The sequence below is a fragment of the Drosophila willistoni genome, assembly GCF_018902025.1.
Source record: "Drosophila willistoni isolate 14030-0811.24 chromosome XL unlocalized genomic scaffold, UCI_dwil_1.1 Seg141, whole genome shotgun sequence".
Taxonomy (NCBI): Eukaryota; Metazoa; Arthropoda; class Insecta; order Diptera; family Drosophilidae; genus Drosophila; species Drosophila willistoni.
In genome coordinates this window covers 14,251,907-14,266,172 of record NW_025814052.1, presented here as the reverse complement: position 1 = coordinate 14,266,172, position 14,266 = coordinate 14,251,907, and the positions used below count along the sequence as shown (strand labels likewise).

The 14,266-nt window shown below is 41.2% G+C and overlaps 1 protein-coding gene across 10 annotated transcripts in view; it reads right to left on the bottom strand.

Annotated features, from left to right (window-relative positions):
* LOC6641489 (microtubule-associated protein futsch) overlaps positions 1 to 14,266 on the bottom strand; it is a 35,986-nt gene that overhangs the window by 9,821 nt on the left and 11,899 nt on the right. For 3 of the 10 annotated variants that reach the window (XM_023175274.2, XM_023175278.2, XM_047011378.1), the window contains exons 4-10: positions 13,816 to 14,205; positions 8,095 to 13,149; positions 7,513 to 8,025; positions 7,273 to 7,445; positions 1,375 to 1,536; positions 1,219 to 1,294; positions 119 to 460 (exon numbers count right to left, since the gene is read on the bottom strand). In XM_023175274.2, the coding sequence (XP_023031042.1) occupies positions 119 to 460; positions 1,219 to 1,294; positions 1,375 to 1,536; positions 7,273 to 7,445; positions 7,513 to 8,025; positions 8,095 to 13,149; positions 13,816 to 14,205 (6,711 nt within the window). Of the gene's footprint in view, positions 1 to 59; positions 461 to 887; positions 944 to 1,218; positions 1,295 to 1,374; positions 1,537 to 7,272; positions 7,446 to 7,512; positions 8,026 to 8,094; positions 13,150 to 13,815; positions 14,206 to 14,266 lie in introns of those variants that run through there. The other 7 variants (XM_023175285.2, XM_023175281.2, XM_023175279.2 and 4 more) reach the window with 7 other exon arrangements.

Genomic DNA, 14,266 nt, shown 5'->3' with positions numbered 1-14,266 from the left:
TTGGCTATATCTGCGTCTCCTGTTGTTGCTGTTGTTGTTGTTGTGGTTGTAGTTGCTGCTGTTGTTGCTGCACTTGTTTCTGTTGCTGTTGCAGTTGCAGATGCTGACAGGGACTCACCCTGCTTGACCTCCTGCACTTGAGTATGTCCGTCAACGACCGTCTCTTGTTTGCTTTCCAACTCAACTTTGGCTAATTTTTGTTCAACTTTTTGTACCGATTTGCTTTGAGTGGTATTTGTCTTTGATTCAATTGTCTTAGCCAATTGTTGTTGCTTTTCCTTGACGTCTTTGTCGTCCTTTTTGGAATCTTTCACCTCTTTTGCTGTTTGCTCTTCCTCGTCGACGTCGTCGTCGTCGCTATAATCGGTGACTTCTTCGATTATCTCCTCATACTCACTGGCGCTGCTTTCCTCGGCTTCCTCCTGCTTTTTGGCAGAGGCTATATTGCCTGCCTTTTTGTCTTTATTTTTTCAAGTGGAGAAGATGAAGAGAGAGAGAGATAGATAGAGAGAGAGAGAGAGAAAGAGGTAGAAAGAGTGAGGCTTCAAGACTCGCAAGACCCGCGAACAATTAAGAACAACGCAACAACATCAAGCATTAAAAAATAATATATATATAGAATAATAAATGCAGGGCAAGGGGGGCGAAAACAAAGTACAGAAATATGAATTGACGAAACCATCTGAAGACATTTGAATTTTGCTTCTTTTAACAATCAACGAGTAATACAATCAAATAACGAGTAACGAGAGACGCGACGAACTTTTGACACGCTGAACTTTTGTTGATATTGGATTTCAAATATTAGATGAAGAATAATTTTTGATTTATTGTTGGATTTTGAATTTTGAATGCGCTTTTTTTTGTTCCTAGAATAAATGCAATACCTTGCACATCGGCCTCGAGACCTCTGTTGATCGCGTGTATACTATAGCCTAGCTACCTACAAGATATAAATCAATAATAGAGATAAGAGATAGTGAGAGAGAGAGAGAGAGTGAGAAAGGGGTGAAGGGAAGAAACATTATTGCCTCTGATATCAAGTCCAAGGACTTACTACAAGTGCTTCCATTTCTTTTTTCTTCTCCATTTTGGGTTAGTTTTGACTTTGTGTGTGAGTGTGTATGTGTATATATATATCCATGTGTGTGTGTGTGTGTGTGTGTGTGTGTGTCTGCGCAAAGAAGCATTGTAAAATGGAGGCATGATAGAACTTACCTTCACGTTCCGCCATAAGTTCGCGTAGGCGTGCACGGATCTTGCGACGCTCCTCGTAATTGGAGGCCTGTTCCAGCTAAAGAAAAATGAAAACGGAAAAGCACATCAATTTGTGTGTGTGTGTGTGTGTGTTAAAGAGAATTTAAATTAACATACCAATTGCTTAAGCACTTGTTCGTCCCAAATGTCCTCGATGTCACAAGTTGTACGTAGAACTGGTGATGAGGAGCTGTTCTTATTGTTGTTGTTGTTGTTGCTATTGGTAGTACTACTACTACCTGATTTGCTGTAGGTATTGGTAATGCGCGTGGTTTTCACCTGAAAAGCCAACAAAACGAAATGAATATTTCAATTTTTCAGTTTCATCTTTTGTTTATCAACCGGAAAATTCTCTCTCTCTCCCACTCTCTATGTACGTATTCCTCACACAACTAACTAAGCTGCCAGCTGTTGCTGGTGTTTCTTGGGTCTAAATAAAGCCGATGAACACATCTACTATGTGTCGGCCACGCCAACATTTCATCGTGCCAAAAACAAAAAAAAAAACGTAGAAATATGTGTGTGTAGATATAATTGAAGAAAAGCAAAACATAAAGTACTCTAGACGCCCCCGCAACAATCACGCTCCCCGATCACACTCCCGTCACGAATGGAGGCAATCAATGGGGAAATCAATCAAATATCCTTTGACAGACAGTCAGAGAAAGTTTTTCTTCCGGCATGCTAATAATTATTTCACAATTTTTCATTCATTTTCAAACAGAAGACAAAACAAGTCCAAGAGCGAAATCAAAATTGGCCAAACATGGACGATCTTCGATGAATGAAAGTGAATTCAAATGGCTTAAAGATACCGCCAAATTAGAGAAAAAACAAATATTTGTTTCGTTACCCCTTACAAATTAAATTGTCAGTGAGAGAGAGAGAGAGAGAGAGACAGAATTGAGCATTTTTTTTCTTTCCGCTTTCGTATATTCGAGTATATATCTTAAATGAATCATTATCTATATATCATCATGTATGTAAGTAAGTGCAATTTTATTTTTCTTTTTCCCCAATTTGCCATTCATCTGCTATTTTCTTTATCTGCATTTTTAATTCGTTCAATTAAACGTTTATAGACCCCGCATAAAATGAAATTCATGTTTTTGGTATGCCAAAAAAAAGCAAATTCGAATATTTCAAAAACAGATTTTTCGAAATATTTCTTCCTTTTTTTTTTTTGGTGGGCTTTTTTGACCAAATTTGGTCAGGCATAATGAAAAATTAAAAACAACAAAAAAAAAGAAAGAACAAATAAATAAATATAAGCGAACATGTTCGAGAGGCAAACCAAAACACGCGTTCCTATTTTTAGTTAAAAATTATTTAAACATACATATGTATATGTATAACAATGTATGTATGCACACACAGAGAAAGATAGAGAGAGAGAGAGAGAGAAATATATAAGGTAGATCTATGGAGAGAGAAAGAGAGATAACGGAAAACGTGCAAAAGGGCTAGCAATATAAGGATTAACATTGTTACTTTTTCAAGTACCAACAAAAACGACAACACAACAAAAAGAAGAGACGACTCAAATGATACCCTGTAGGTAACAAGTTTACTTCTTTAGCAACATATTCAATAGACCAAAAAGTCCTGAAAAATAAACTCAAACTCAGACCTTTTTCAACACTTCTAACTTCTTTAGAGTCGTTGTGATTCGTTAGTCGAAAAAGTGACAGTAAAAAAGTTAGACACATAAATTCTCGTGGGAAAAACCAAATGGAAAACATCATTGTCCATTGCTCTCCCCTCCATGCCTAGGGGCTTAGTATAAAATATTTTCTTATAAGTTTGTCATCTTTAATATACCCTTTTGCATTGCTTTGATTCCTACTACAGGGTATGCAAATCTATTCTCTTCAAACTAAACATTATGAACATTCAAATTCGTTTGGCAAACATTTTCTATTCTATTTAAATAGGCAACTAACAAATGTAGGACACATTAAAAATACGTAAAAATACATAAATAAATAAATGAAAAAATTCTATATAATATATGTATATACCCTACATCGAAAATGAGGGATATAAAAGAGGTATACTATTGTCTCATTAAAAATCTTTAATAGAAAGCTTTAATCAACTATTTTCTGGGAAGGAAGATCAATCAACAAAAAGGATTCTTCTAGCATTATATTAAAAAATATGATAAATATAGTCAGTAGAGGAGGGATATTAGAATTTATAATTATTCCGTTTGATTTAGAATAATTCTTAATATCAAGGGGTAACTCAAAAACGTAGACAACCCCAAAAATTAGAAATAAAGATTTTTATATGTAAACGAAAAACGTTTCTCTATGTTTTTGTTTGTCAATTTTAATTTCATTTTTCATTAATTTGTTTTATTGTTTCTGTCTGTTGTTGTTGTTGTTGCTGTGGTTGTTGTTGTTGTCGTTGTGAGTATTGTTGCTGTTGTGCCAAGTGGCAAGTGCCAAAGTATTTGGCGTAATTCCGACAAAGCGGAACAACCTAAACCAAAACGCAACCAACCAAAAAGAAAAAAAACAATGACGGGAAAAGTGAAGTGATGTGAAGTGAAGTGGGTGAAATGGGTTATGAACGATGGAACAAGATGCAAAATTGCGCTGCCAGTTGCCAGTTGCCAGTTGCAACTGGGCAATTGGTTGGTCATTGACTGGTCACTGACTGTTCCAGCCTTTTCCTGCCTCACACAGTCTCCTCGATTCGAGAGTGGGGGAAAATAATTAATGTTGTAGCCATTGTTGTTGTTCTTGTTTTTTAGTTTAGTTTACAATCAACACAACAACAACAACAACAAAAAAAAAGACAAAACATAAAATGATTTGTTTTAAATTTAGCCAAAGTTGGCAATGGACAGGGAAGGCCGTCAGTGGATAAACGACGCCCACCAGGAGCCTCCAAAGAAACCAAAACTGAATATATTGAAAATATTCATTTTGCGTTTCACATAGACACACACACACACACACACATACATACTTATCGGTATATATTTTAAGCACATACACAGATACCAGAAAAACGAGATTTTCTTTTGACATGCAAAACAAAGAGAGAACAGGAGCAGACCCCAATTGAATTATGAAACAAGAAGCAAAAAAAAAAAAGGGGAAAACATTTTTTAATGAAAAACTCAAGATACATAATGTTAAATTGCAAATAAGAGAGTTTGTATCCGCCTTTTTATCAGATACTTCAAGTAACTACAGACCTATGATAGCTTATAAGCCAAAAGTTGAAAATCAATGAACTTTGCTAAGACAGAAAGGCTGAAGAATAGGGAATTCCATTCCAATCATCATTAACATTCTTTTGGGTTAAGCAACTAATTCAAGTCATCGTTATGAACTGAAATTCTAATACATCCTTTTTTCTATAGGGTAACTAAAACCGGCTTTTAAAGTCATAAAGCAGACACACACACACACAGACAGACATAAACGTCTAATGAAACAACTGAAGGCTAAAAGGGACAAGTGATGAAGATGATGATGAAACATTGCAAACACGTTACGCTTAACTAAGTAACAAGAATTGTGCTAGTCAGAAAAGAAAATGAGGAAAACAAATTATGGTATCCATAGATATAGTCAGTATGTACATACATACATAATTTATAGCTACTCCATAAAAGTTGCAGAACTACTACAACTACTGTTATTACAAATATGTATATACAGTGCTGGAACATTATTTAAGAGCACTCGATTCATTTATTTATTATTATGATGAGATCGCAAACAATTCTTGAGTTAGCTATAGTCACTTAGCCATAAACTAACGTACCCTAATTTGATTTCCCTATACTTTGAGCGGCTAAATCTTATTGGTTAAATCGTCTCCTTACACAAAAGAGCTTAAAAAGTGTTCTAAATATTGATCCAGCACTGTATTTAGTACATATTTTCAATTCTTTCTTCTACTTGTAATTAGACGTAAATGTACTCTCAAAAATTCTGAACAAGATTTTCCATTCTATCATGTGGAATAATTGCTTTGAAATTATTCCATCTAATGCCTTTTGTTTAAAGAATATATCCATCCTATGCATTTCGATATACGATGATCATTTGCATCCCAAAATTGCATCTAACTTAGAACTGTTCTATAAGAGCGATCATGATGTGAACTCAAGGAACTTTCATCAAAGTATGTATAAAGATCTATCTTGATCTAGACAGAATATGCATCTGATGAACATATCTATCTGATAGTTAAAAAGTTTTTGGCTGAAGTTACCCATAAACCCTGAACGCTTATCCCAAAGATTAGTTGAGATTTCTTTTTTATATCTTTATGGAATTAATATATATTTTTAGATGACTCATGAGAACTTGACTCTGGAATATCATAGATAACTACATATAATAATGGCTATGGCCTGGTGTGTGATGTATATGTGTATGTATGTATCTTTTAATGATTGCTGAGACACATACATAAGTATATAGAGTCGACATCAAAATCGGATCATGCATTCATTTGCTGCACATGCACATTTTTTGGTTTTTGATGGGTCGATTCGCTTTTCTCCAATCGGGCTAGCCAGGCGGCTGACTATGTATGTAGCTGATCTAGTCAAATACTATTTGAATAGACAAATGTGTTGGATGTATGTATATATGTACATACATGCATATATTAAAATGTGTATGTATATACACACACACGTTTATATGTGTATGTGTGTATATATCTAAGCAAAATGCTCCTTCATCGTTTGGTCGTCGTCGGTACGTAAAAATAGTGCCTATCGTTGCGCTATTTTCGTCGAAATTTTTCCGTACATTTGCGTTCTCATTCTCAACGCATCCCTCTCCCCAAAAAAAAAACCAAAAACAAAAACCCAAAAAAATTTATTTATTTATTTATTTCTAGCTTTAGATCTGTATCGCTCTTTTGAACACATATACATATGTATATATATATACATATATATATATTGGTATATTTAGACAAAGTTGTCGTCGTCGCGTTTTTTTTTTTGTGTTCTTTGGCTTTCTTTCAGGTGCATTTTTTGAGGTGTCGTGACAGAACATTCTTTTTCTCAAGTTATGCACACTACTACTAAAAATAATTGAAAAGCCTTTTTGGCCACGCCTTCAACTAGTACAGCGCCTCATCGCTCCCTTTTACCCCCTTTTCCCCCTCCCTTTTTGCTATTATATTCCCCCTGATACCGAGACCGGTCAACGTCTATTCATCTCTCCATGCATCCATCCATCCATCCATCCATCCATCCATCAAACCATCTATCCAACCATATAGTCCAAATGCCTGAACCTCCATGCCTCTCCCTAATACTTACACGCTGTCGGTTAGTTTCCTTCTGGCTGGTTGCCTCTTAGACCATATATGGGCACTCGCGTTCGTTCACCATAACAAAAATATAGGTATACTATATAGTAATAACAAAAACGGCACAAGAAACTAACAAAAAACCAACAAAAAAAAAAAACCAAGTAAAATACAATTTCAAACCAAAATGAAAAACTTGTCTTTTTTCGTGTTATTGTTGTTGTTGTTGTTATTGGTTGCTGGTTGCCTACTTTGCTTTTCTTTTTTCTTTTCTTTTTTTTGCGTTTACACTTTTCTTTCTCTTTTCTTTTGTTGTTGTTGTTGTGGTTGTTGTTTTTTTATTTAGTTATTTGTTCTCGGTCTCGGTTCTGATCGGTGGAAAACACTAGTCGTCGTCGTGGTCGTCGTCGTCGCACAAGTGATCGATGCCGCATCTGAGTGTGTACTAACTGATGAGACGGAGACGGCATTGGACCGATGCTATGGTGGCTGATGGTTGGCGGCTGATGGCTATGTCTATGGCTATGGCCATGGCGTGTGTGTTCCTGGCCAGCCAGGCGTCGCATCACGCACACGGCACTCAAAAGAGCATCAATGTGAGAGAGAGAGCGAGCAACTTGTGAGAGTTGGGGGCAACAAGGGGACGGGAGGGCACATATGTATATTGAGAAAGCGGGATGGTGGGCAAGAGAAATTAATTTGCACAATTTGACTTACCGCTTGGCTATTCTGACGTTGACCGGCGGTGCTGGTGGTGGTGGTGCTGCTGCTGGTGGTGGTGCCGGGTGGCAACATACTCTCCACGCCCTGCATCAAAACACTTGCCCCAAGGAATTTATTAAGCAAAGCCCGTGCCTCACGATCCTCGTTAGAATCACCAGGTTCAATCACTATCAATATACATATATATATCAATCGTTTATTCTTCTATATGTGTTTGTTTCTTTTGATGCTTACCATTATCGGCATTACGCATACGATCTAGGACATCATTCACCCCAGTTACCAGACGTTCCTCTCCTTTGGTATTCAAAAAAGAACGTGTATTTTGTGATCGTGTGCTCGTGGAATTCGAGCTGAATGTAGAGCTTGAACGCTCTTTGTGTCTCAATTGGGCTGGTGTTTCGACTTCAATGACACTGCAAACCTCATTCGATTCACTATCTTCCGTCTCCGTGTCGGGCATTTCGACATGAGATGTCGTTGACTCTTTCTGTATGAATTTCTCACTTAGTTCCTTAACCGATCCGCGTCGCACATACTTGGTATCACTTGGTGGTTCAATCTTCTCAAACTCTCGTGTGATAATGGCATGGGATGAAGAATCATTTGAGGACTTGCGTTCCAATTGTGTCTGAAGCTTGGACAATTCATCGGCATTGGTGGAATAATGAAGTTCCTTGCGCTCATGACGTGGCGGAGATTTGCTGTCGGAGTAAAATTTCTCTTCAATGACATAACCTGTGACTTCTAGAGAAAGAGAGAGAGTTAAATGGGTTAAATTTTCAATAGAAGCGGGAGGGAGGGAGGTCTTATTACCTTCTTTGGTCTCACAGGGCACCGGTTGGGTCTTCTTCTTGAGTGCTCGTAATCCAAAAACAGGCAAACCGTTCTCATCTGTAGGCCCAACGCCATAGCTAGAAGTTATGGAATCTTCTTCACGATTGTTGTTCTTCTTGGTGGTACTGGAACTGGTGGTACTGGTGGAACTCGTTGCCATTTGGGTACGTGTAACCTTGCTACTGCTACTGGTCGTACTTGAGGTGGAACTCTTGCGCACTGAAGTTGGTGACTGAGAGGTTACGGGGTTACTGTGACCCCGTAGTACTTTACTACGATCAGCCCAAATGGGTCCACTGCTGCTGGGCTTGCTGGAACGCCTTTCGGGCGTTGGTGATGATGTTGATGGACCATTGCGGGATTTGGTGGTTGTTCTCGTCGTGGTAGTGGTTGTTATTGTGTCGGTAGCTGGTCGACTTTGGGCTGGACTAGCACTACGTTCCCGGGGTTTGACTGGTGGCTTGCCTTGTAGGCTATTGATATCTACTTGCTCCGAAGTTCGGGATTGCAAGCGATTGCTATTGGTTCGCACCTTAAGGGTCGCCTTGCCTTCGGGACTGTGACTACGATCACGTGGCTGTGGTTCACGACGAGAGGGCAAGGGACTACGGCCAGCACTGGGAGATGATGTTAGGCTGCTGGTCTTGCTCGTTGTGGTAGTGGTCGTTGCTGTTGTTGTTGTCGTTCCAGCATTGATCATATTCTTTCTGATCAAACGCATCTGAGCTCGTATACGACGACGCAACTCGTAACTGGTTACGGTCTCTAAAAGTTGTTCCAAGATCTGCAGATCGAATATCTCTTCGATTTCCAAATCGATCTGTTTGACCCCTTCACTGATGCTACTAGACGTCTTGGTGGATTGCCGCTTAGTGGGCACATCGAATTTAACAGATGTATTCGGATTACGTGGCTCACCGTTGGGTTCGTCCTCAATGGAGGATTTGCGTGAATAATGGGTCTTGTTAATTTCCAAAGAATCACGACGTATGTGTTCCAGAGAACTTTTAGTGTGATCCATGTAGGAAGGACGACGTCCATTGGGCTCTGTGCTTGGACTAGTTGGTCTTGGCGATGGCGATGAAGCCTTTTCAAAGACATTTCGACGTGAGGCCACCGTGCTGGAACGTGTTGGCTTAACCTGGCCTGGAAGTGAGTCAATTTTATGGTCAACTGGAGAACTGGAACAAGGACTGGGGCTATGGCTGGGTCTGGCCTGTGGTTGTTGTTGTTGTTGGTTAGTTGGGGTATGCATGGTGGTGCTGGTGTTGTGGTGCTCAGTGGTGGAGGAGGTGGTTTTAACTACGGTGGAGTTGGTCTTGCTAGCAGTACGAGAGGACGATGGTCGCGATCGCGTTGGCGATGGCGACGGCGATGGTGAAAGGGATGGCGATTTGGCTTGGGGTTTTGAGGGCACCTTATAAGCACCGGGAGCAGGTCCCACCTCCTCTACCTCGATATCTACATCATTGTGAACCCATTGTTGTTGGCTTATATGCTCCATTTGCTTTGTTGGGCTCTTGGTGTCCCTTCCCGAATCTGTGGCACTGACTTGGGTTGGTTGCTTGGGACGGGTTTGGGCAAGCGAAGGACGTGTAGAGCGACTTGGTGACTTTGAAGGACTAGTTGTTTGCCTGGTTGTTGTTGTTGATGTCCGTTGATTTACACTCTGAGATTTGCGCTCTTCATTGATAAAAGCAGTGGTTGGATTACTACGAGGTTTACTCGGCTGCGGCTGCGTTTTGCCAAATACTGATGGACGATTGAGAATATCCTTTTGCCGCTTCAGCTCTAAGGCTGTCGTATGATTCTTGGACATGGGCGTAAGTTCCTCTTCATCGAGCGGACTTTTCTTTTCTACATCTGTATCAGAATCTATTGGATTCTCTGGCTCTGATTCGTCTTCCAATTCGGGTTCACTCTGTCTGGATATATGACGCTCAATGTTAGCCACCAATCCGGGTGACTTTTGTGGTACAGTGGGTGCCAATTTCTCGGCAGTATCAATGAATTTGTATACCTTTTGTGAGACACTCAAGGTGCAGTCATCTTGACGCAACTCATCGTCCAGGTCCTCATAATTCGGACGCTCTATGTCACGAGTCGGTGTTATCGGTTGCTTGGTTATATTCTCCGCTGTCTTCAAAAACTTATCCACCTTTTGATTGATCGAAAGCAAACACTCATCACTTGCCGACACCTTGGTATGTTCATCGAACTGACGAGTAAAAGGTGTCGAGGATTTCGGTTGCTTCACCTGCTCGGCGGAGTGCGTAAATTTGGATACCTTCTCATGCACACTCAGCAGGCATTCGTCCTCAACGATGTCATTTACGATGGTATTACGGCTACTGCTGGTGGGATAATCCAAACTTTGAGGAGCCTCCACAGTGGGGTTATCTAGTATATCATCTTCGATGCCATTGGAGGTACGCAACTCAGATATCTGATAGCCCACATATGAATTGGCCTCTTCCTCGAAGATTGGTATATTGGTGACAATGGGTTTCTTACGGGGCTCATCCTCTGGCTCTTGGACAACATCCGGATAACGGGGCTTACCAGTGTCCAGTTCGGCTGGCACTGGTGTTGGCACTATGCGATCCGGTGATGGTTCTCTCGAGCTCTTCGCCTGTTGTATATCGATAATGACATTCTCCATATCCAGCTCGTTATTGCTGATCTGTTCCGATAAGTTGATGGTCTTTGTGGTAAAGCACTTTGTGGTGCGGTTTGTATGAGGGCGCAATGTGCTCATTTCCACAGTCGGCTTACTTGGTTTGCCATTTACCACTTTGATCACATTTTCGCTGGTGGAACGAGTCACCTTGTCCTTGTCACGTTTGGTAACCCGCGGCACTGGTGCTGACTCTTTCCGCTCAACGACTGGGAATGGTTTACGTGTTGGATTGACTTTCGATACGGATTTTCGCTCAACTCGTGGTGAGGGTGTCTTGGGAGCCGTGTGATCTATGATGATCTCAGTGTGTACGGAAATGTTACTGGATCGGCGACGTTCCGTGGTTGCTGGACGTGTCGGACTACCATCGGGTGAAGAAGATTCTCCATCCACGTTGTCGGATATTTGGGGTCTCTGTTTGCGAGGCGAAGAGCGAAGACGATCCTTGATCGATGAGGGCAAGGGGCTTAATTCGTTCGGTTTTGTGACTGATGACTTTGTTTTAGTATTCGTGCGTGTCTCTTCTACTACAGAGTCACGCTTGGCGGTTTCTCGCCTTGGCAAAGATTCCTTGCGTGGGCTCCTAGCGCTGGGACCTTTGGAGGGGGTTGTAGTTGGTTGCGGTTCCTTCAATGCAGTTTGCTTAACCGACGAAGTTTTGGTCGATGTACTAGTAGTCGAAGTGCTTGTTGTCGATGTATTTCGTGAGTTACGTCTCTCAGTGGGGGTCTTCATTTTGGGTTCGCTCTGGTTTGGCTCATCATCGTATGGCTGCTTCTTCATGGTAGATGGTTTGCTTTCCAAGGGAATCTTAGTGACATTTGTGGATCGCAAATCACTAGGTTGTTTTTTATCAGGCAAAGATTTGGTGCTCTTTTCTACAACGGTTTTATCTGTGCTGATAACCTTTTTTGCCACGAAACTTGTCCCTGGCGAGGGGCTTCTTGGAACTGAACTTGGCTGCACTAAAGACGGTGCCGGAGCCGGAGCCTTACGCTCCACTGATGGTGACTTTGAGGGACGTTTATTGATAACAATTGTCGTTTCTTCATTGATGGTCATCTCTTCGGTATTATCAATGGTTTTTTGTGATGGTTCCATCAATTCTTCAGGCTCACTGACTAATTCCACTGTCACCTCACTAAGTTGAGGTTGATCATCCTCAATCTTGATAATTGGCTGAGTACGCACGACAAATGTCTCTGTCACACGACGAGCCTTATCTTCATCATCATCATCATCCAGACAATCTTCAACTTTTACCTGTATAGTTTCCGTCTCGGTTTGTTCCACCACTTCGCTGGTTGTCTCTTCATCATCATCATCAACACCATCGTCATCACTTTCATCATTATTGGGTTTCGCTGTATAGTTACCCTGTGTATCGCCATCTTCTTCCATGCCTAAGATTTTGCGACAACGATCCTCAAAAGTTTCTCTACGGGTTAGACCCTTTTTCCGGTAAGTAGGTTTAGCTGGCTCACTTTCAGGTTCAGGATTTGGACTCTTTGAGTAGAAACCGCCATCGGGGCTTTCTGGAGCCTCTTCCAAATTGGGTTTTGGTGTCTCTGTTGGGTGGGTTTTGGACTGGGGCTGGGGCTGACTCTGACGCTCGTTCGTTATAAACTCTTCGTTTAGATTTTTCGTTGTGGTCTTAATGGTTTCGTTTATGGTAGTACGGAATAGAGTGTCCTCCTCCGTTTCCGTTGGTTTGCGATTGTCTGAAATTTGAATTACTCGTTCCGAACTCACTCTTGGCGATTGTGTCTTGGGTTTTTCCGTCAAAATTTTCTCAGGGCTTTTGGATTTTCGGTCTGTTGGGCCACGAATAGGACTTTCTCGATCTGGTTGGACTTTTTCGAGCGTTTTTTGCTTAGTTTGACTTGTTAACTCAACCGTTTCAGCATAAGCCGGCACTTGTTGACGTGAATGGGGCTTTTCGAGAGTGTTTGGACCTGAAAAATCCTTGGAACGCCTCGGCACTGGGCTGCTGTGTCCTGCTGGTGACTGAGCCCTGTCGATATTTTGGGTTGTTGGCTTTGTTTTCTCAGGACTGACAGAACGTGGCAACTCTTGGGTGGGTTGTTTTTCGGGACTACCTGGACGTGAACGAGGGCGAGGCAATGGACTGCCAGACTTGTCTCTCACCTCGCTGTTTGTGGTGGTCACCCGAATCACAGTTTCCTGCTCATTGATGAACGAAACATCCTCTGGACGCTTCTTGGGACTTTCAAAAGTTGTTTCGCGCTGCACAGGTCGACGTTCGATGCTCGGCGACTTGGATTTCGAGCTGAGCCTGACTGGGCCATCCTCATCGATGCTGGGCCTGCTGCTAGGGCGTTCTTTGGGCTTTGCTGCGAAGGGAGTACATCAACAGCAAGGCATAAGCTTAAATGGCAACCGACGTCGCTTGGTGTGGATTGTTTTGGTATGGTAGTATGTGTAGGATTTGGTGTACTTTACCATTGCAGTTATTGGATTAGTTACGACTACAATCGAAGGGGGTTATAATTACTTCTACATCTCTAAGTTCCGAGTTGGTAAGTTGGCATTGGGTTAATGGCTCTAAATGGGTTAGACAAGTAGACAGGCAGGCAGGCAGCAAAGACAGCAAAGACAGCTGTGTTCAAGGTTAATAGCAAGTTGGAAAAATTTGTTCGATCTCTTTTAAGAGTCCCCCCCGTTGTGCCCACTCACTCCCTCTCTCTCTCGCTCTCTCTCTCTCTCTCTCAAAGGAATTGAGGGGGGGAGGGGCGCATTCGGTCATGCAGTTTGTTTGGTAAGTTTAGTTTGTGCTTGAGCAAAATATTGAATATTTCAAGATTGCATTTGGTTTTATTTATTTTTTGTTTTGTTTTTGTAATCAGTAAAAAGTTTTTATTTGCAAGTACTCCAAAAACAGAAATAGTTTTTAAATACTAAATAGAGTAATTGGTATAGTTACAAAGTGTATATATGTATGTGTGTGTGTGTGTGTGTGTGTATTGTTGGTGTGGTTTATTTCGGGATTCATGCCTTACCAACGGTCTCTGAACTTGTCACCGCTGTTGCATTCGTTACCGGAACCGGAACCGGATCTGGGACCTCCTTAACGGACGGACCGACCTTATAGTAGTGTCGCTTAACGCACGGTGGCTCTTCCACAGGGGCAGCTGTTGAGGTAGCTTCATTTGTGCTCAGCTTTGTTTTAATGATTGTTTCGGTGGTGTCGGAGTTCTGGCTGTTCTTGGAGGTGGTTAGTGGTGTGTTCTTGTTGTTGTTGTTGGTTCTTTTTGGGATTGTAGTTGTAGTTGTAGTTATAGTTGGTTCATTGTTGTTGTTGTTAATAGTAGAAGTAGGAGAAGTAGGTGGCAAAGAGAATATATCGCCTGGCTTAGTAGTAGTATACGTATACTGTGATAGGTTGTTATCTGAAGGATACATTCATATACATACATAATTCCGAGATACATAGTTTTATGTGTAAGAGAT